This window comes from Brassica napus, chromosome C2, assembly GCF_020379485.1.
Source record: "Brassica napus cultivar Da-Ae chromosome C2, Da-Ae, whole genome shotgun sequence".
NCBI classification, from domain to species: Eukaryota; Viridiplantae; Streptophyta; class Magnoliopsida; order Brassicales; family Brassicaceae; genus Brassica; species Brassica napus.
The window spans coordinates 1,629,625-1,651,399 of NC_063445.1; the positions used below are offsets into that span (position 1 = coordinate 1,629,625).

At 33.7% G+C, this 21,775-nt stretch overlaps 4 protein-coding genes and 1 non-coding gene across 6 annotated transcripts; 4 read left to right on the forward strand and 1 right to left on the reverse strand.

Annotated features, from left to right (window-relative positions):
* Positions 1–1,431: 1,431 nt before the first annotated feature.
* LOC125581723 lies at positions 1,432–2,268 on the forward strand. The gene has a single exon (XM_048747654.1). The coding sequence runs from the start codon at positions 1,432–1,434 to the stop codon at positions 2,266–2,268; it is 837 nt and encodes a 278-aa protein (XP_048603611.1).
* Positions 2,269–9,294: 7,026 nt separating this feature from the next.
* Positions 9,295–9,367, forward strand: TRNAF-GAA. Its single transcript has one exon. It is a non-coding gene; the product is annotated as a tRNA-Phe (tRNA).
* Positions 9,368–10,076: 709 nt separating this feature from the next.
* On the forward strand, positions 10,077–11,646 carry LOC125581401 (FCS-Like Zinc finger 10-like). Its single transcript, XM_048746770.1, has 3 exons — positions 10,077–10,235; positions 10,447–11,032; positions 11,156–11,646. Exons 2-3 carry the CDS (start codon positions 10,455–10,457, stop codon positions 11,256–11,258), a joined length of 681 nt encoding a protein of 226 aa, XP_048602727.1. The 5' UTR covers positions 10,077–10,235; positions 10,447–10,454; the 3' UTR covers positions 11,259–11,646.
* A 269-nt stretch (positions 11,647–11,915) lies between these two features.
* Positions 11,916–14,243, forward strand: LOC125581402 (polyadenylate-binding protein-interacting protein 5-like). Of its 2 annotated transcripts, XM_048746772.1 has the most exons (3): positions 11,916–11,968; positions 12,271–12,551; positions 12,641–14,243. In XM_048746772.1, exons 2-3 carry the CDS (start codon positions 12,306–12,308, stop codon positions 12,806–12,808), a joined length of 414 nt encoding a protein of 137 aa, XP_048602729.1. In that variant the 5' UTR covers positions 11,916–11,968; positions 12,271–12,305; the 3' UTR covers positions 12,809–14,243. The 2 variants fall into 2 exon arrangements, with proteins under 2 accessions (XP_048602729.1, XP_048602728.1); XM_048746771.1 differs by lacking the exon at positions 11,916–11,968 and having other exon boundaries at positions 11,977–12,551.
* Positions 14,109–16,674, reverse strand: LOC106383031. The gene is made up of 3 exons (XM_013823140.3): positions 16,423–16,674; positions 15,511–16,008; positions 14,109–14,848 (listed from the first exon to the last, which is right to left on the reverse strand). The coding sequence occupies exons 1-3, from the start codon at positions 16,496–16,498 to the stop codon at positions 14,322–14,324; spliced, it is 1,101 nt and encodes a 366-aa protein (XP_013678594.2). The 5' UTR covers positions 16,499–16,674; the 3' UTR covers positions 14,109–14,321.
* Positions 16,675–21,775: the final 5,101 nt, after the last annotated feature.

The following is a 21,775-nucleotide window of genomic DNA, read 5'->3' on the forward strand; positions in this document are numbered from 1 at the left end:
CTTAATTATAAAACTGGGTAGGTGATAAGAGTTTCTTCAGCTTAGAGTGAACACCAGACACAATGGAGCAGTTTCAAATTTAAAAGCTCATTAATCAAGTAAAGAATGGCAATATTGCCGGTTGATGTGCATCGTGGGCCATATAAGACTATTCAGATATTGGCTATTCGTATTTAATTATACATGCACTCTTGTGGGCCATTAAATTCCTTATAAGCATTCGAGCTAACTAGTAGTTTATGCCCGCAGATATGCACTTGCATACGGTTCACTTTGTTGAGATGTGTTTAGCTCCTAGACGACATTCAAATCACTTATCAGAAATGTGTTTTGGCTCTACGGACGGTCCAAACATTTTATTGTAATATTTGTACGTAAACAAGATAATTCACATATAGTTTTGGGTCCATAATCTCACTAATTAAACTCTTGACCAACCTCTAATTATTTAACCATTACGGGTAAATCATATTAATCGGCAAAGAAGAGAACGCTTCCACCGTTTCAAGTACATGAGATTTTTGAAGAGAAACATTTTCACACTTTTATCATTTCAAGTACATATTAATTAATTCTGATTTGTAGTTTCAAACTTCCATATAGAAAAAAAAACACACTAACACGTAAACATAAAAACAAAAGCAAACAAATAACAGAACCTCAATAGTATCTACCCAATAAAATTATTCCTTTCTGGATGGACAATGTAATAATTTTTCATTCAAAATGTAAGAAACAAGTAACAATGAAAAAGGAGGACGCTTTGAAGGGTTATGTCACTATATCGTGTGAGACAACATAAGCCATGTAAGTTTAAACTTAGGAGCGAACGATAATTCTATGTGAAACCAAATCATGCGATATTAGTGTGTGATTTCCGATGTTAGTTTTAAATTTCATGAACCACAATCTCCTCTCAGCTTTTCTGTCCCTAATGATAATGCATGCATGTGTGTGTTCGTTACGTACTTTTATTTAGCTAATGATGATATTATTAGGTCGTACTTATTTAGAACCACAATCTCCTCTCAACTTATTGGATCGGTACTCTACAGTATCACGGCTTTTTGGATGTCAGCATTCAGATTACCAAGTCAATGTATTCATGAGATTAACAGTATCTGCTCAGCTTTTCTCTGGTCTGGGCCGGTTCTATCTACTCAAAAAGCTAAGATAGCTTGGGTTGATGTCTGTAAGCCGAAGGAAGAAGGAGGTTTAGGTCTGAAGAATTTGGCAGAAGCAAATAGAGTGTCCTGTTTGAAGTTAATATGGCGTATTATATCTGCGAGGTCCTCGTTATGGGTAAAGTGGATCTGGAAGTATCTTATCAGGAAAGGGTCTTATTGGAGTGTTAATGAGAAGAGCTCATTAGGGTCCTGGATGTGGAAGAAGTTGCTGAAACTAAGACCATTGGTAAAGCAGATGGTAAGAATGGATGTTAATAGTGGCTCAAATACTTCTTTCTTGTTTGATAGTTGGTCGCCGCTGGGGAGTCTAATTGAGCTAACAGGGGAACGAGGCACAATGGATCTGGGTATTCCTCTAAATAGTACGGTGGAAAGGGCTATACAGCTATACCGGCCAAAGAGACATAGAGTATCCATTCTTCAGTTGATTGATAAAGAGATTGGGGTGTTGAAAAACAGAGGATTGAATCAGCAGGATGATATATGTCTTTGGAAGAGAGAAAATGGGGATTTTAAAGAAGGTTTCTCCACGGCGCAAACTTGGAACATTACTAGAGCTCAGTCACCGAGTGTCTCTTGGTTCAAAGGAGTATGGTTTCCTGGTGCTACTCCAAAGTTTTCTTTCCTCATATGGATTGCAATACATAATAGACTATCAACAGGAGACAGGATTTTAAGATGGAATCCTCAGGCTGTATCTACATGCTGGTTGTGTAAAACGGCTCCTGAAACGAGGGATCATTTGTTCTTTGAGTGTGCTTATTCACAAGAAGTTTGGTTGAAGACTATCAAGAACCTAGCAGGTAACAGAAGAAGTTGTGATTGGTCTAGTGTGGTTCAAGTGGTGGTGAATGGATTCCATGGTAGGATTGTGACTTTTCTTCTTCGCTATTGTTTTCAAGCTGTCGCATATGCATTATGGCATGAACGAAACGTGAGAAGGGTGAGTGAACCTTCTTTGCCTGCCCGTTGTCTAGTTGCTCGATTGGATAAGTTGGTCAGGAACAGGATCACGTCTTTGAGGAGGAAGAAAGGAGGAAAATATGAGAAGGCAATGAAGGTTTGGTTTAGTAGAAGCTAATGGAGATTTGAGCATTGTATAGAAACTTATAGTATTTTTGTTTTAAGATTGAGGCAGTGAAAAATCTGTAACAAGGTTTTTTTTTGATTGAAATAAATTTAAAATTCTTTCAAAAAAAAAAAAAGATATTATTAGGTCGTAATTATGGTGGAAACGTAAACCCTCAAGCCACTATGATATCAATTAACTCCAGTTTTCCACCAAAACATGGAAATAAACGCTTGTGTGTTGTGTATTTCTGTGTGTCCAGTATCTTTAATACCGACTTACCGACAATTATCTTTGATATGAATAGACTTGTAGCAAAATTACGAGAGAAAGTGACCAACAAAATTTGATTTAAAAAAAAACATAAAGTAACCAAGAAATCTGATCGACTTCTATCAATATTTATATATGTATTTATTGTTTTTTTTTACCGCAACGTCAGTGGTACTAGAGTAATTACAAATGAGTAGTTCACTAAATCTTGATGACATTGATTAAATAAAAATTATATAGGTTTGAGGTCTAAAAACTCTCTACATCTAACCTGTGTTTAATTTATTTTCGTAATTCATAATTACAAAATTGTAAGATCCCGATCGAGTCCCGACTTGGTCTAAACATGTACATGTAAAATAAGTATGCATGTATGTATATGTTTCTATGTGATTATATGTTAATTATAGAATTATCTTAAATCTATTTGCACCAGTAAAATGTCATCATTCATACGGTATGCTTTATAGAATTAGGAAAAAAAAAATTTACGATAAATATGTATTCTTGAAAAGAAAAGGTAACAGGGGTTTTAGACTATTAAAAATATAGAATTAAAAAATTGTAAATTGTAAAACTATTTATTCACATAATAAAATATAAAACCTAAAAGAATATCTACCTCAATCATTTTGTTTTCTTAGAGTTTGATTCGTGTTTATTCACAATATATTAGATGCGGTAGATATGATTAAAATGCCAGTAGGAACCTAGGTTCTGAACATCCCGGTTTAACAAACAAAAAAAAAACAATTAACTATAATGAGAGTTCTGTTACAAAAAAAACTATAATAAGAGTTCTTCTATAATAATCCAACTGGTTACATGAAGGTCATGCAAACAATGGCTGAGTACAATTAATATAATTATTATCCAAAATATCCTATTAATACTAGACTACAATATATGAGTGAATGTGGAATTTTTTTAAGAAGACAACAACAATTAAAATATTTCATTTTTATTGTTTAAGTTGTGGTATGTATAATTTTCTTGTACGGTTATAAATTACTCCAGATCTATTAGCGTGCAAAATATGAACACATAATCGAGTTAGGATTTTATTGGTCAATGCAGTTTAAATGGCGCACTGACCTAAAAATCGACTAAATTCGAACTTTAAAAAAAAAAAGCAACACTGACGAAAAAGACAGAATTTTCTAAATCCAAGCTTGATCAAACTATATATCTAAATTAAATTATGTTTATTTGGTGCTTCTATGCACTATGCAGGTATGGAGAAATTCAAATTTTATAAAAAAAAATAGAACCACATTCATAATAATATTTTATAGAAACTTTGGTTTTAAAAAAAATTATATTTCTATGAAATTCTTGTAAAAGTTTAAAATAAATAGTGTTAATTTTCAACTTTTATAAATTTAAGGTACGTACTTGTTGCAAAAAAATTTAGATAATATTTCTTTTAAAAGACAAAAACAAAAAAAAAATACATTTGAAAAAAAAACACCGCTATTTTAAAGTTGCTTTATTTTAAATGATATAATGATATCTTTCTTTTATTTTGATTTACTTTTTAAAATATTTAGAAACTGGTTTAAACTATTTTTATTTATTCACTATAGTTATTAATTGGTGTAAATTTGGTTGTTTTATTCAAAAATTAGAACCCTTCTGTATGAAAACAGTAACTAACACTATAAAACAATAAGATGGTGTATTCAACTTAGAGTTTTTGGTTATTTGTATTAATGATGAATTCATTATTATCCAAACATGAATTTTAAAAATTTATTTAAAATCTACTGTTATTAAATTTGACATTTCATAAAGTACTCTGAAATTCACTGTTATTGAAAATATTTTTAAGTTGTGGAATTTTAAAGATTTTAATTTATATTAAAATGTTTGGATAGAATTTCTTAGTTAAAAAAATCAAAAATCAAAATTCATGGTTTCGGTTGATATTCAAGAGTGGTTTAATTTAAACTCTTAAATTCATTGAGATCATGTAAAACTTCACTAAAAATCAATTTAGCCAAAATTTTAGATTGGATACATCCCCTGAGTGTGGAGCAAATTCTAGAATGTCACTCTTTTTTTTAAAAAAAATACTACAATTCTTATTAAATTTTCAAAGAGTACTACTTATTTTAAGAAAAGTATATTTAAGAAAATTTCGTAAAGCGTTTTTCCATCTTTACAAAAAAAAATCTAAGAATTGACTTCAAATTTTTTAAATGTTTCACAAATTATTGGGTCTTTTTAAATGTTAGTGTAAAAATGATAATCTATAATATCCCCTAGCCTTTGAGAATACCTTGTCTTCAAGCCATTACCTAGGAACTGGGTTGAACCCAAAAGGCATTTCATGTGAGCCACAAGATCCAGCGCATCATTGTTGCTGAAAGAAGAAACACACACAAACATCACCTGATATAGCTAAACGTAACAGACCAAGTCAGATACTTTTGTTTATTTATTTATTTGATTTTTTATATTTATTTGATTTTACATACTAGCATTTTGCAAAAAGTAATTCTTATTTCTAAATTAAAAATCGATCGTTAGTTTTGTTGAAATAAACCATTAGTAGAATTATCATTTTCATATAGCACTTGACATCGAAACAATTCTTAACCAGTTAGTTCTAATAAGAATTAGTTTGCTGTTGGTGTTGTTCAAAACTCAAATAAGTAACTGTTGGTGTTGTTCAAAAAAAATTGTTGGTTACTAGAACTATTTTGGATTACCTCGTAAGTCGTAATCTATAGAAAATCGAATTCTTTGAAATAAGGACGGACGCTGTTTAGGTTCAAACAAGTTACGGCCACAGCTCAAACACCGTTAGAAGTTTGTGAGATAATAATACAACGGTTACAGCCACAGCTCAAACACCCCTCATGACTTTAACCGTTGCAATATTATCTCACAAACTTCTAACACTTTACTTTGTCGTGTAAGCACTAAAGTTTTCGGGTATCATTTTCAGTATTTATGGTTTCTTGTACAGATCACAATAATTTAAATCTAACGATCAATATAATCTCTTCGGTCGGAAACTAAAATCGAGAGTTTAAAATTGAACTACATCTTAATTGAGTTGTGATATTATTATTTTTTTTTTTTGAGAAAACGCCTTAATTAAGTTGCGTTATTGAAATTAATACGTACAAAGTTGAAAATTATACTTACATAACAAAAAAATTGCTAATCTTTTCTTATTTTATTTTAAAACTAAGTCTGCTAATATATGAATATCATCCTAATAATATTATTGATTTTTCATGATTTGCGTAAATTTTATATAATCTTTATTGTAAGAATTCAGTTACCAATCCATTAAGTATCAGTAAAATGCGTACCAAAACTCAGAAACCCCACCCACTATAAAATAATTCAACTACGAATCTATGATAGTACTAATTTTATTCACACCATAGGATTTCTTGAAGCCAGTTATACAACAAATTGCAAGGATCTCAACAAATTACATTAAGCCATCGATACTCCTAACTGGGTCTTCGTTATCATTAACATCGATAAATGTATGCCAGACACGAGCCACTCCCATTATAAGTGATAAGATATGTATATAACCTTCAAAAATGGATATCCACGGAAAGGACCGGTCCAATAATAGTCTGAATCACAGAAATTTTTCCCAGCTATTTTCATATATAATATTCAAATCTTTAAATAACATTAGCCTTAAAATAGATGTTAAATTGTATTAAGTATTTTTTAAACAACAGGTATTTAGTAGAAAACTAATTGCGGATATGATGAATTATCCCTACAAATAAGTGGGCTGACCCGCAGACCATCAACACCTAACCACGGATGGAAACAAAAGAGAAGCAGAGTGGGGTTGCACATATTCATATCTCCAATAACATTTTAGTTTTTTCTTTTTATTCTTATAATGTAAAATGATAAGAATTCAATAGACAAACTGAAAAAAATCTTCTTAGTAGTAATTGAATATATATAATCTAATCCGTCCTAATTTTTTCCTATGGACGCGTCATTGCACACCAACTGAAAACGCTGTATTGTATGATTACGTATTCCTGAAAATATGATTTCTATTTTTGACTATATCAAGAAAATTGTCATTCATATCAACTAAAAGTATATGGCTAATTTCAGTAACCTTTAAATAATACCGGATTTCAGATCGAATGATTTGCTTTGAGCAATAGACTGATAAGTTTGGATTTTTGTTTCTGCCATTAGTTAAACAGTTCCATGATACAAAATTTAAATATATTAAAATAGACTTGAGCTACCAACTCAACTAAGCTGATTTTGGGATTGGTACATATCACTCTCATTTTATCATCATTCTCATAAGATAATTTCTTCTAGTGACATCAAGCTAAGCTTCATCAATTAACCGAAATAGCAATCATTATCATAAGTCATAATACATTTATTAAATCACATCTTCAGCCTGTTCAAGTAGACTCGTTAATAAGAAAAACATATAGTTTTTTTGGTAATATGTTAAAGAAAAAAAAACCAGATAAGCTTCTTGAACACAAGGTAAAAGAATGAGCATTCCAGACAAGACACACCACCTCTTTCTATCTTTCTCTCTCTAATTTTTTTCTTTCAGAGTCAAGGCGGCGGGGTTGCAAGAGGATGATGGCCTCTCTTTCATCTAGATCTAGAGTTGTCTTCCTAACCAGTTTAATCCGGTTTAGTTCTTGATTGTTTTAAAAAAAAATTCTCATATGATTTTGAAATTGTAAACCATGATTTTCTTACATGATTTACGAGGGGTTCATAGATATATTATTCAAAAAGAGTGAGCATTCCAAACGGACAAGAATTTTATTACCAAAACTTTATCAGTTAAAATGTAAAACATTGTTGATTATATTGATGAGCAAAGATAGTCACAATGTAAAACATTGTTAAGAATATGCGGAACGTAAGGGCATCTGTATTGGGGGTCCCTTAAGGTATCCCTTAGAGGAAGGGGGTGGGAACCGAGGAAGAAAGAGAAGGGAAAAGCCCTTAATTAAGGGCTGTCCCTTACTCTCTAATGACCAAAAAAAAAAAAAAAAAAAAAAGCATAATAAGGGACTCTCTCCCTCTCTCTCTTCATCCCACCAATAAAGATGCCCTAAGATAATTTATCCCGACGATGGCAACTTTAAATTTCATCAACGTAACGCAGGCACGCAACTTTATGCTAAGCCTACGTGGCAACTTTAAATTTCGAAAACAATAAAATAAAAAGTCAAAACTGTTATAAGAGAACGAGGCAAATTCGTATTCATACACACAAAGCTAAAAAAAAATGAGAACTACTGAATTTTCATCTTCGTCGTCGCCAAGCGATCGCAGGGTCGGTGCATTGCTCCGTCATCTCACCGCCGGGGCATGCCAGATTAATCCGTCAACGTATCGTCTGAGCTCCATTTTCGCCTCGCTGACATCGGGAGTCTCATCCGGTTCTGTTTTCGCTCATCTTGTCCAAGCTCCAGAGGATCCTATTCTTGGGGTACCTTCTTCTTCTTCTTCGATGTATCCGTGTGTTGTAGTTTTCAAACATATTCGACTAAGCAATGAGCTCATATTAACGAGGCCACATGATGGAGCTCATAAAAATAAAGAATATTCTTTCTCGCTCACCAGACGTCTTCGGGGAAGCCGTACTTGATGAGCTCCTCGTTCTCGAACTTATCAAGCCCCATGAAGATGGTGTAGTCTCCAGCATCTGGTCGGGCCTTGAAGTAGAACACCATCTCGCCTTCGATTCGCTAGAAACGATCGAACGGAGCAAATCGAATATAGGTTTCCCCCTCTCTCTCTCTCTCACTTGCAGGCTTGCAGCCTCTCTTTCCTACAAGTTTCCCGAGAATGAAGAAACCGTAACCACTCGAGAGAACATAAAAAAGAGAGAACACTTGTAAAGAAAACGCAAAACTGCTGACTCCCTTCTTTTTTTTTTTAATTCCTCCGTCGTCTCATCTTACTAAAACCAATATTTACAAAATAACTCTTATATTTTACAGATCTTACGCATAAGACCTAAGTTATTACTGTGAGATATAAACAACCCTGAAACTAGACAGTTGTTATTTGTTTATGTAGATTTTAATTAATAATTTATAAATTTGAATTTTGGGGATTTAAGTTTTCATATTTTTACCAAAAAATCTTCAAAATTCACTCAGTTCCATTATAAATTCTAATCAGTTAAATATTTAGTTAAAGAATTTGAGAATGTAAGTAGAAAATTAAGTTGTTCAATTTTGTGATAAAACAGGTAGTGGCGAATTGAGAAAGAATAAGTGTATGCTATTGTATTGTCTTGTCTTGTCTATATACTGGGATGAATTATTATTAATCTATAATCTCAGGTGCAAATCACTATGGTATCCACGAAATGCGATAAGAGTAAAAAAAACGGAAAATGGAAGGAAGAGATATTAGATTCAAGGATTCTTTGAGACAACACAACTATGGACTACTAGCAGTGTGACAAATCAAGGTTGGGACGAGACATTGTTGCATATGGCTCAGCTAAGAAACTAATGGCTCAAACACTAAAAAACTCTAAACCACACTTCTCAATTCTCATGATTATAGACTTATAATATAACAAAGAACAACCAAAAAAACAGTGTACCGTTTCTTTGGCAATATGTTTTGATTAATGTCATGCTAAGATTTTGTTTTTTTGTTCTGTATACAAATTTGTCACTGCTCTCTTGAATCTTGCTGGAACTTTAACTAGTACATACGAATATAGTATAATTTAGATAAAAATGTTGTATTTAACATCTTGCGGGGATAGCTCAGTTGGGAGAGCGTCAGACTGAAGATCTGAAGGTCGCGTGTTCGATCCACGCTCACCGCAATCTAATTTTTTTTAATTTTGTGGCTACGTGGGCCATAAAAGTTCTCTAGGCCCAACCAGCTTAGCATTTAATTTTGTGAGTGCGATAATAAATGCGTGGCCCATATAATAAGAGCCCAGTATCTCTCTAAACATATTCTCCTAATTCTTTAGGTTCCAAAATGTCAAACAATTAAGGTCTACCGTAATCTTTGTACAACTTCGATATTTTTAACTTCCATTTACAAGGAAAAAATGATATTATCACCGGTTATACGATCAAGACCGTATGTTTCAGGTTTGGGCGAATCGTTTTAAAATAAACTAACAGAGAATCTCAGACAAAAGCAAGCGCTTTCATACTATGTAGTAAAATACAACAAAAGGAATTTTTCGGAAGGCGTACTTGAGGATTGTGATATCATATAAAAAAGTTCATGCGTGAGCGCACGCACATATTGAAGTGTAAGACTATAACCTGGCACGTGCGAAGAAGTCAATGAAGAAAGAAATCTGAGTCAGCAGAAGACGACAAGAAGTGAATGATGGCGGCGAAGAGATGTGTTTAAGTATGGTTCACTGGTCAGATCATGGTGACTCGTATCCACGTGGCGATTAACGAAACCTCCACGCGGATAAACGATATTGATGGTCAGCCCATAATGACGATAGCTTAACCGAAACTAATCGTTTTATAGCTAATCAATAATTAATGAGTATAAATTAAAATATGTACGTAAAGAATCCGAGAGAAGCTCACTATTTGAGGAGAGAGAGAGAGAGAAGAGTAGGTCAAAGACTTGCATAGATACTGTTCGTCTTTTACTTCTCTGCGTTATTCTTCTTCTTCAACATCCAGTCAGAGTCTATCTATCACACAAGTCCTGAGGTGCCTTTTTTCTTCTTCTTGTTCTTCTTTGAATCTTTTGACACCGAGTCTTTAGCTTAGAATACATTGTTCCTTTAGTTTCCAGAGATTTGTTTCTTTGCTTATTTCAATATCAAAGCTTCTCTTGCTTTCTTCCGACATTGTTAGATACTCTTGTCCAAGCCTTGGATCATTCTCTGAGCTAACATTTGCTTCTTGTTTGTTGACGTAGACCAAATCATGTCTCAGCATCCCAACAATCAAATGGCTTCTGGTTCTGTTTTCTATTTGACTAAACCGGAGTCTTCAGGGCTTAAAAACAACACAATCAGCTCTTGTGTATCTGATTACGAAGCAGCTTGGAGCCCAACATCTCCGTTGGAGTTCATTTTGTTCCCTAGTTTAGTGAATCCCTTTGGTGGATCTTCTTTGAGTTCAATCCGGAAAACGCATAAAAAGAGCTGGGATTCTGGAAAAGTAGGCTTGAGTATAGTGGATTCTCTTGATGATGATCATCACACTGAATCATCAAGGATTCTTCTTCCATCACCTGATAGTAAAAACATCATCTTTGAGTCAATGGTGAGAACTAGGAACACTTTTGTCAACAACAACAACAATGCGTGTCTGGAGTCGGTAGATAGTAAGGAGATGAAGAGACGTTGTTGTGGTATCAAGAAAGAGAGCATTTTTGTTATTGCTCCTCTTGACTTGACAACGATTACTGATGTGTTAGTGTTACCTCCCAATGACTTCTTGAGCTCCTGCTTCTTTTGCAATAAGAAGTTGGGTATGGGGAAAGATATATACATGTACAGGTAACTCATTCAACTCTATATATTGACACTTAGCCTATGTCATATGGCTCTTTTTAAGTGTAACCAATTCATACACAGTTGAAGTTTGTTGTTTAAATTTTGGTTTCTTTGTTTGGTTTTCAGAGGATACAAAGCTTTCTGCAGTATTGAGTGTCGTTTAGAGGTGATTCATCAGGATGAGAAAATGGAGGAAGAAGAAGCCAAGTCTGGCTCTTCTTCAGAGTAGGGCCTGTCTAAGAAAAAGAATAACGGTGTGATCTTCACCGTGGGATGAGGTAGAAGCTTGAGCTGATCATCTGTTCAAGAAAAAAGAGCTGCTGGTTTGTCTAAACCAAGGCAGCCATGGATGATCATTTTTTTTTGTATAATACTTGTGCTTCTATTACCTATATAAAAGACACATTTGGGATCATCTCTCATGTTTTTGTTGGGATGATTGCCACTGGAGGCAGGGCAATGGTTATTGTTATGGTTCGTCTTTTCAGATATGATCAGATCTTAATTACATAGGAGGGTATAAGAAGCCTGTTTTTGCGGCTTCCCTCCAGTTGTGTCTTTTTCCATTTGTAAAATTTTTTTATGCTATCCATCAAAAACCGAGCTCTCTTCTAGTATACAGAAAAATCTTTCATTGTATCATATACTATATAATAAACTTATAAAAGAGTTATTCGCATAATATGCAGTCTACAGTAAAAAAAAAAATTCTCTTTCCCTTGACACATTGAGGAACGCTAGTTTTTTTCTCTGGTAAGCTCGTTTTCTCTCCTGATGTTTCGTTGATCCTTGTCCTTTTACGTCCATCGTTGACGAGGTCAAGAGACGATCCCTATTCGTTTTTGAAATTTTGCATATAATCACTCTTATTCCCATCATTTCTTTTGATTGTGAATTGTTTTATTTATTTATTCAAGCATTAACACGATTTGTGACCAGGTTCTAAAATAACCTTTATAGACATATATTCATTGTCACATGTTCAATATTTCTTCCTTCTGTGTTATCTGATAGAAACGTTTGTGTTATATACTTATATACCTTAGGTTGGTTAGATCGTGCAGCGTAAGATATAACTGATTTTGTCTTTTCCGTGTCACACAAGTTACTATTGTTGTCTTCTGCCTTTGTCTTTTTGTTGTTTATTAATAATGGATAACAATTGGAATTTAGCAATAACTTTATCATCAAGACAAAAGCAATGAAGCCAGGTGGAACGTTTGCATTGAATCCCCATGCAGCATCATACGTACCACTCTCTAAAAGAGTGGATGATATGGATGGTTTGGCCACACGTAGCATGCAGGGACGAGAGCAGATATTCATGCCCAAGACATCCTCTGAAATGGCATACAAGCAAATAAGGGATGATGATGATTTGGATATGGAGATGGATATAGACATGGACATTGAATACCTTCTGGTTACATTCTCTGGTCTCTCACAAGAGTCTATAACTGATGTTTACCTGGCCAATAGCGGTGATCTTGAAGCAACCATTGAGATGCTGAATCAGCTTGAGGTAAGTTCATCAGTCATCTCTCGTGATCATTCACATGGAACATTATATTTTTGTTACATAACCGATGATTTTGATCTATCTTGCGGTAGATATACAGCACTGAAGCTCAAGAACACCTCCCAGAGACGTTGGATATTGGGGATCTCTGTGAATCAGGGCCATCAAGCTCAAAGGCGTCAACACGAAAGAAGGCAGCTACAGAAATCGCTGTATCGTCACCATCGGTGGTTATTCCTAATGCAACTGTATCAGCCTGATCTGATATATCCTTTGTTGTGAAGTTTTAATGTATTTTATTTTCGGCTGCACACCCATAATAAGGACAGGTAATGGGGTGTGTTGTATCAATGAAGTTGATTGTAATCTTTAGGGTAAATGATATTGAGAGTGATTAAGTGATGGTAAAATGTATAGTTTTGGAAGTGGAAATCTGACTGATGTGTTTGTTGGTTGGCAGCTAGTCTAGTCTTTTTTTCCTTTTTTTTTTTCCTTTTTTTTGCAACTCCACTTCTTATGAATTGTATAGTCTGAAATGTTTTTCACCTGTATATTGCCATTTTATTTGTTATATAAAATTATGTAATCATTGTAAGTTCTAACGCAAAAATATAGCAAATAAAAAGAAACAAATATAATTGTATAGCAACTATATGTAACCTTAATACAATATGTAAAACTCTCCAAATCCATTGTTGCAAAGCAGAGAGCATATGTCATTTTCTTCTTCTTTTTAAGAAAAAAAGGGAAACTCAAAAGTGTTTAAAAGGAATTTTATTTTAAACTTGGACTATTCCGAGCTTTGCATACTACGATGGCTACAAAGAGATTAGTGAAACAAAAGGAAACTACAGATACAGAGAACACTATTAACAGAGATTTTAAAATCCTCTGTTTCGACAGGTTCGGATTATAGCACTTTCAATATTAAAGGTACTTTAAGAAAATTTAGTTCTAAGTTCAAGATTAAATTCAAACTGGTTATTACTTTAGGTATTGAATTACACAGTCAAATAGTTTATGTATCGATTAGACGAGTTGATCATAGGTAGGTAGGTATACCAATTTCAATAGTTTGATAGTACTCAATAATACACACACAAAAATATATAGTATATGCATATAGCATATCCATGTTTGTAAACAAATAAATATATCAGAATTGAATACCCAAATTCTTATCCTCATTTCTCTGGAGTCTGGATCAATGCTATTTTCTAGAAAAAAATTATTTAAACACAGAATTCTATAAAATAGTTACTAGTTATTATCAAAAACATTTAAAATAATACCACACATTCATTTTTGGAAAGAAACAACAAAATTAATCTTTTGTAAAATTTATTCTTTTTATTCATGATCCTAAAATTTTCGTGAATAAATAAATGTATGAAATTTTCTATTTCATTGATAATTTCAGTTTTTACTCCATTTTATATTCCGTAAATAATTATTTCTTCTATTCATAATATTTCTCATAGGAAGAACCACTTACACCCATTAATAGCACACCTTTATTAATCTTTGTAAATCATATGATCTCCTCAAAAATCCAATATATAGTAATAAAAACGATAACATTTCTTCAGCCTTCTCATACAAGAAATAGATATAAGCAAGACATTTCTGTTTAATATAAAACCCTACAACATAACAACTCACTCGGTATATAAATCATCTCATTTCAAAAGCACCAGAGATAAAAATTACTCTTTTAGAAAAACCCCACACTCCTTATACGAAAAAAACCTTTAAAATAAAACAAGGACCATTTTAAGCCTTGCGAACGCTGAGGAGCTTAACATCGTCGATCACGGGACCACACAGCGACGAGAAATCATCGCTTCTCATCGCATAAAACGTGCTGTAAAACATAACCCTCGTGCGGGTCGAAACCGCCACAAACCGCAAAGTAGCGCGTTTGAAACCTCCCTTCCCTTTCGACTCGTAAGGAACCTTTAACGTGTCTCTTCCCGCAAACGCCTCGACTATCATCGAGCCTTCGCACGCGTTGTTCGCGTCTCCAACCGCAAAAGAAAGCACGTATGTCTTCCCTATGATGGTCCTAGCCACCTGAGCGATCGCGCTTTCTTTCCCTGCAACTAGCTCGACGGCTCTACGGCCTTGTGGGACTGAGAAGTGTTCGACGTCAACGTATTTGACGGCTTTGAGGGATTCTATCATCCAAGCGGGTAAAGGAGAGTGGTCATCTTCTATGAATGGAGGAATCAGAACGCCGGTTGTGGAGTTTGGGAGTAGATAGGGACCTTCTTCGAATCCTCCATTTTTCAATATGTTCTCTGTTTCATTTAATAGAAAAAATAATTTTTTTAATAATATTTATATTTATATTATTAATAAAAATAATATTTATATTAAATACATCATTTGATTGATTCTTGCATAAGTCTTGGCCACACACGTACATAGACCACAGTTATGTAATGTTACCAATCCATTTTTTCGTTTGGGTCAAATATGTTCATACTCACTACTCAGGTTTATAAACTGCAAGTGAAAAAAAAAACGTAATCTAACCAAGCCAAAATCTTCGAAACATAACTCCTTTGTAAGTTTTTCTATATGTATCAAATTAACTAAAACTAATGAACCAAAATTCATTACACGTACATATCTTTTTTATATCTGGTCATACATTAGTTATATAGGAGATTAATTTAATATATTTATACTCAGATTTTTCTTTAACTGAAAAATTAACCACCGAATGTCTCGGTTCTAATGCAATATACGGTTCTACAAACTAGAAAACCAAATATTCAAAAATGCCAACACCCCTAAATGCCCTGACTATAACTAGCTAAAATTCACATGTAGATAATTAATGAAAAGGATATATTTCTTAGACATGACAGATCACAGTGGATAATTAATGAAAATGATATTTCTTAGAATATTAATAGATATAAACCATATAATATATAAAAGGAAATACACTTACTATTGGTAGGTCTTGGAGGGTATAGAGCCTTGATGGCAACACCATCAATAAGTGGTCCACAAGCAGGATCTTCTTCCTCGCCAGGATTGTGAATCACGATCTCTGCCACGTTACTCTCAGCTTGAAACGCCCAAGCGTATAGGTCCCATCCACTGCTACTGTACACAGTCTGTATAGGAATGACGCCCGAGTCAGGGGCCACCGATATGTTGAGCCGTTCGTCTTGAGCACAAGTCCTTGCGGCACTGAACGTGAGCGAGTAATACATTCCTTTGGTCACGTTAAGTCTCTGTTTGATCGATGCTTCGTTTCCTAGCCGGACGGCGAATTTTCCGGCAGGGACTACTAGGAGCATGTCTCCTTGTTTTTGACCGGATTTTATGTATTCGACGAAGCCTGTAAGCTCCCAGCTTGGAATAGCGTTCTTGTTTATCACTTGTGTTCCTTTCATGTCTGATGGTTTTGGTCCTAGCTCAAAATCACCGTTTGGTAACATCCCTGCGTTTACGAAATTTCCCTCGGTTTCAGTGAACGTGTTACATTTCTTTGTGTAAGTTGATTTTCGTGAAATATAATAAATAATATTATCACGAGTTTTATACGGAGAAATGGTTCATATCCAAAAGAGAAAGGCAATTTTTTAACAGAAAATATTAACAAAATGGTCCCGACCAGGCTTTTTTGTTTAGTGGCTTTTAGAAAAATGTCCCAGTTAGAGACTTATGGATAGAAAGTAAACAGAACTAACGTTTTTTCATTCACACAAACATAATTAAGCTTTGAAGTAAACATGTCAATATTTCTCAAAGAAAGAAACAAATCACTAAAGATGCAATCATATATAATTACATGGAGGAGTAGATATGTCATGGTACGCGTGTATATGTATGTCAGTATGTAATTGATGATTACCATCACGGAAGCAGAAAATGGAGGTGAAGGTGGAGATGAGAAGAACGAAGAGAAACGAGACGGTGCCTCCTTTCATTGTGAACGACCAAAGTAAAGGAGATAGCAAAAGAGACTTTAATAAACAATTATGGGAGATTATGAGATGAGCGGCAACTGCTTATATGGATTTACAACTTGGAAAATACCTCTCGATTTTGCTACAATTTACGGATTTATGCCACTGATGTGGTTTGCGTATCCACGTGGGGCCGTGACTCACTCTTTTGGGATTTAGCATATATTGCAGAAGTGAACAGCAAAGAGGGTTATTTCTGGAAGCTCAGTTCTTTTCTCAATGTTTTGTTTCTGCCGTCAGATTATTATTCTTAAACAAAAAAAGTTTGTTTTTGTTAAATATTAAACAATAAGAGTTTTTAAATGCAAGTTTGCTAGAACATTGATTTGCCATTTCATTATATATGATTTTCCATATTTCGAAGAAACATCTTTTGTAAAAGAATCATAATTCTGTATTATGGTTATGAATAGTAAACATATGAATGACATTAATACCGGTTACTACCAACGGACATTAATGCAGGTTAATGGCCTAAATGTACACATTACATTAAAATATCGATGTTATGATGACTAATTATCAAGTGCTTGCAATTCGTGTGATACGAATGGAAAACTATATATGCATGGTTCAGAGTTGTATAAATTAATGTTTTATGCTTTAAGCAAACCTACGACACACTGAATGATAACATTAGAAGTGAGTTGGCAGAGATTAAAAAGAAGTTGTGTAAAAATTCTAAAACTTATATCTTACCGAAACAGAGGGAGTAACATATTAGACAGTTTTGCATGTTATTTGTGTTAATTTAAAGAGAAATAACAAAATATTGGGTTGGTTCATATCCACATGTGGTCAACACTTCAACAAAAATGCCAACGAGAAATTTGATCTCATATGCAAATATCTATCTGTACACCAACGTGATTTGATATTTATGTAACTTCGAAGTATTAGTTTTATATCATAACTTTGGACGACCGATCAAATCATGGGGATTTTTTCCCCAAGTAATCATGCAATTAGTGAAAAAATCATTTTAGTCATGTGGTTGAAATACAATGGTCAATGGATGTCCGGTGGAGTTGCTACGAGGAGGATTGTGTAATCAGTTGGATCTCACTTTTTAAGATTTGCGTGTAGTATAATTGATTTATTTTTTTCTGACAACATGTGAGCTGTTGTCTTTTCTCAGGCTTTCTTGATAATTCACCATTTAAAAAAAATCAGTTGTGGTGACTGTTCAGCTGTGCCCTCGTTCGGCTAAAATCTGGATGTAGGATAACAGTCTTCGATGTCGGCCGGAACGTGGCCATTGCAATATTGCGTCTCGTTCTTATGTTTTTTTTTATGATTCTATATAAACGAATTGTGCTTATATTATACACTTACTTTTTACAAAAAAAAAATGTAATTATGAAACTTTTTTTTACTTATAATTTATTTAACTCTTATATTTTCGATTATTTTTTGTTAATACTGTCACCATTTGGATCCTTAGTTCGAGAAAGATAGTGATCAGTGAGCAAAGAGACAAGAAGGGTAAATGAGTGAACGTGGGTGGGGCTCTACGGCTGACGGTGTAGAGGGAATGTGGCCCACTTGAAAAGGAGACGGCAGATTATGAGAGAAACAGAGCGCTAAAGCCACCATCGTGCGACTGTCTCAGCCTCTTTATTTAGAAAAACTTATTTTAACTATTTCACGGGCCCATACCCGATTCCACCTGTTCTCTCGCTATTACAAAGCAGGCAACATTTATTCAATGTGATTTTCTATAAACTAAGCAAAAAATAGTGTTATCACATCTGATAAATATATTAAATATTCGAATATACGGTAAGCCCATTTGTTTTCATCTATCGCATTCCATTTCCATCAGGTGATCGATTTTAAGACGATGCAAAGACAATGTTCTCCAACCAACCGACAAACGCTATCGTATACCACTCTAAAAACCAGAATTTCAATTTAATCCGCATTATTGTACAAAACTCTTTTCATGTACGATTAGCTAGTTAGCTTTCATCTAAAAGTTTCCACAAGCAGTAACCCCCATTAGTCAATCCTGTAAACGCGTTTTCATCAATAAAAATTACTACTAAAAGTGCACTAGCTAGATATCTACTTTTGAAAGAAAATAGATATAAATACTTATGATTTTTTGACTCGTTTGGAAACGTGTGTGCATTAAGCGATTAAGTATGTTAAGAGTGGCATGTGAGCGTGGACCGACTCTTCTGCTTCTTTCCGGTGGAGTTTAGCGTCCACTTGACTCTATCAGTTGACGTCGTCAAACTTCTCAGGCCGTGACGGAGGAAAATCTTGTCTTTCAACTATATTTTAACGGCGGCGAAAACACCATGCACGTGGCCTTCCCATAAAATCCAAAACCACGACCGTCACGTCCGATTTTTGAATCACGTGCCAACATGCATCGAGGCATCGAGCCACTGCCCTCTCTCAGTCTCTCTTAAACTAACCCAAGAAACAAAGAGAAACTTCAGTATGTTAATTAGTAAATGGTAAGTGAAACCTCCATCTTCTTCTTTTTTTTTTTGCTAAAATAATCCAGTCATATTTAATGATCGATTTCGAATTTATTTCCATAGTATCACCACAAATGATTTGAGTTACTATTCTATCCTTAATGGTTTTGACAAACTTCAAAAACAAAATTCAGTTTATGTCGGATCTAACTTTTTCTTCATAATAGAAAAATTAACTCATAGACAATCTGAGTCCAATACAAAAAAACAATGAAAATATCTAATTGTATGAAAACGTGTTACTGTAAAAAGATTTGAGTCTCAATGATTGTCCACTGCATCATCTCTAGAACTATCATGGACATATATATAGATTAAAAACTCTCTTAGGTACACAAGAAAAAAAAATTGGTATCAAATATTAGTTGGGAACTTATTTAAGAGCATTAATAGAAGACAAGGAAGATAAGCTCATCAATGTTTAAGGACCCTCGTGTGTATGCGACTCACATGCGAAGGTCTTCACAGACTTCACTATCTTCACTTTATGCCTATCCTTTTCTAGAAACATTTCTCCACATAACATTGATCCCATAAATTGCAAAATCCATAAACGGGCTTGTACTGAAATTAGGCCCAAATAGTTTTTTTCAAAGAAGATCAAATCCGCCTCTCTTTTAGGGTTCTTGGTGGGCACAAAAAGCATGAGTTACATGCAGAAATTTGTTCCATAGGAGAGATTTATCATTCAAACTTTAGGTTACTGCTTTAGATGAGAAGAGAAAGAGACTTTTTCTTTGAAAGAGAGACTATTTGTTGTACAAATATGCTAGATAACCAATGATATAATAGTTTCTATTTTATTATTGATTAAATTGTGGTTAGGTAAACAATTAATGATGTTTTTGTTTAGAAATTAAATGTTTTTTAATCTATGTGCACAATCCTAAAGCGTCATATATAAAATACGGAGGAAGTATGTTTCATGTTTGCAATAAGTTTTCAGAATAGGAAATTTTGAAAGTAACAGCTTTGCGGAGGACAAGGCTACTGAGAAATTAAAACAACATATTGTCATTAATGTTAATAATAATGGCTTTGCTCGAACATTCTAGATAGACATATTACATACATATATTTACTTTAATTTATAAATATTTTGTTTGGTTTAAAGGAATAAGTTATCAAGCAAACTATGAGGAGCCACCAAACACTAAGATATCATCCTTTCAGTTTATTGTCATCAAAGATGGTATTTATGCTGTCAACCTACTATAATTCGAATTTCTTCTTTTCCAAACTAATGTGTAACATAACCATAGAAAATAAGCAACCAATTTCATTTGATGGTCTAGCTCCCACTTTACGATGTCTTTCACAACACGATTTGGCATTGTGAGTCATCACACCACATCTAAATACATAAGATAAACCCAAACTAAGTTTATGATGTCAAACGGAATACTAAAAAAAAACTATAAACATGAGTACATGTGCTTAACTTGTACATAGCAAAGCAAACTTTTAAAGACATTTTACTCTTGTACATAGCAAAACAAACTCTTAAAAACCTTTTATTTAGCATGCTTAGGTGCATGATTCTTGTCATGATAGCTAATTTCTCCAATCGAATTCCAAACAAGAAACTACAATACCTACAATTGAGAAAACATTAAAGATTTACAAGGAAAGGAACATGCACTAACACAAAGAGAAAGAAAACAAAACTTGATCCAATGGTATTTTGAATATGACAAAGAGAAAGAAAGAAATATGACAAAGAGAAAGGAAAAACAAAACTTGATCATGTGATATTCTGAATAAGTTAAAACTCTCTCGGCTTGATGTATCTTCGCTCCACGATCATACCAACACCACTTCTTCAGGTGAACTCTCTCCACAAAAAGAAAGAGTAGGAAGATGATGAATCTCTTCTAACGGATATTTATAAACGAGAGAGCTAAAATCAAATTGAGCAACTATATTAAGCAGATTGAATACTCAAAACAAGAAACATCACCAACACGTTGCTTACTTTGCACAAGCTCCGTTTCTAAACTTTTTTGCGTGGTGGATCTTCGCTTCGCGGTCGTACCACCTCCACTTCTCCTCGCGATCTTTCTCGTCACCACTACAATCCGCTGCAAAAAAAAAGTTATGATAGAAACACAAATCTTGTTCCGTAAGTATTAAACGAAACGCTAAGCAAACTAATTACTTTTTTCTTTCAGATTTCTCCGTTGATGATTTCATCGTTTTCGATCGTCGCTTCAGAACTCACAAACCCTAGCACCTTTCCTTGCTTGCAGAGAAAGTAAAGTAGATGATCACTTCGCTTGTAACAACGGCTCTTTATAACAAAAAAAAAGAGGTTAAAAAAATTCAACGGCTATAATTAGTCTTTTTTTTTCAAACATAATTTTTATAATTCATTTACTGATATTATGTGCCATTTCTTAGTCTACGTACAATTCATTCTCCATATTTGGTTTTCCAATGATAAAAGTGGGACTTTTCTATTAAAAACAATTTCTTTATTAAATAAATAAAAACAAAATTATTTATAATAATTCGGTAACCTTTAGAAAATCTTTAACAAGATTAATATGAAACCTGAAAACAAAAAACAAGATAAATATGATTTCAAAAAATTAATAAAATTATAAGATTTTTATAATTTGTCTAAAACACAAATTTGTTTACTCTTAACTTGTAAAGACTACTGAACTTGAAAAAAAAAATTGTTTCTTTTTTACATTTCACACGTTGCATGGGCCTTGTTTTAAGATATGTTGCATGTACTTGT

Bases quoted from the DNA above. Each gene is read 5' to 3' on its own strand.
- LOC125581723 (XM_048747654.1), top strand. From the start codon at position 1,432: ATGGATGTTAATAGTGGCTCAAATACTTCTTTCTTGTTTGATAGTTGG.
- LOC125581401 (XM_048746770.1), top strand. From the start codon at position 10,455: ATGTCTCAGCATCCCAACAATCAAATGGCTTCTGGTTCTGTTTTCTAT. The intron at 11,033-11,155 runs GTAACTCATTCA...TTTGGTTTTCAG, and splicing joins AAAGATATATACATGTACAG to AGGATACAAAGCTTTCTGCA.
- LOC125581402 (XM_048746771.1), top strand. From the start codon at position 12,231: ATGAAGCCAGGTGGAACGTTTGCATTGAATCCCCATGCAGCATCATAC. The intron at 12,552-12,640 runs GTAAGTTCATCA...ATCTTGCGGTAG, and splicing joins AGATGCTGAATCAGCTTGAG to ATATACAGCACTGAAGCTCA.
- LOC106383031 (XM_013823140.3), bottom strand. From the start codon at position 16,498: ATGAAAGGAGGCACCGTCTCGTTTCTCTTCGTTCTTCTCATCTCCACC. The intron at 16,009-16,422 runs GTAATCATCAAT...TCGTAAACGCAG, and splicing joins CATTTTCTGCTTCCGTGATG to GGATGTTACCAAACGGTGAT. The intron at 14,849-15,510 runs GTAAGTGTATTT...TAAATGAAACAG, and splicing joins CCCTCCAAGACCTACCAATA to AGAACATATTGAAAAATGGA.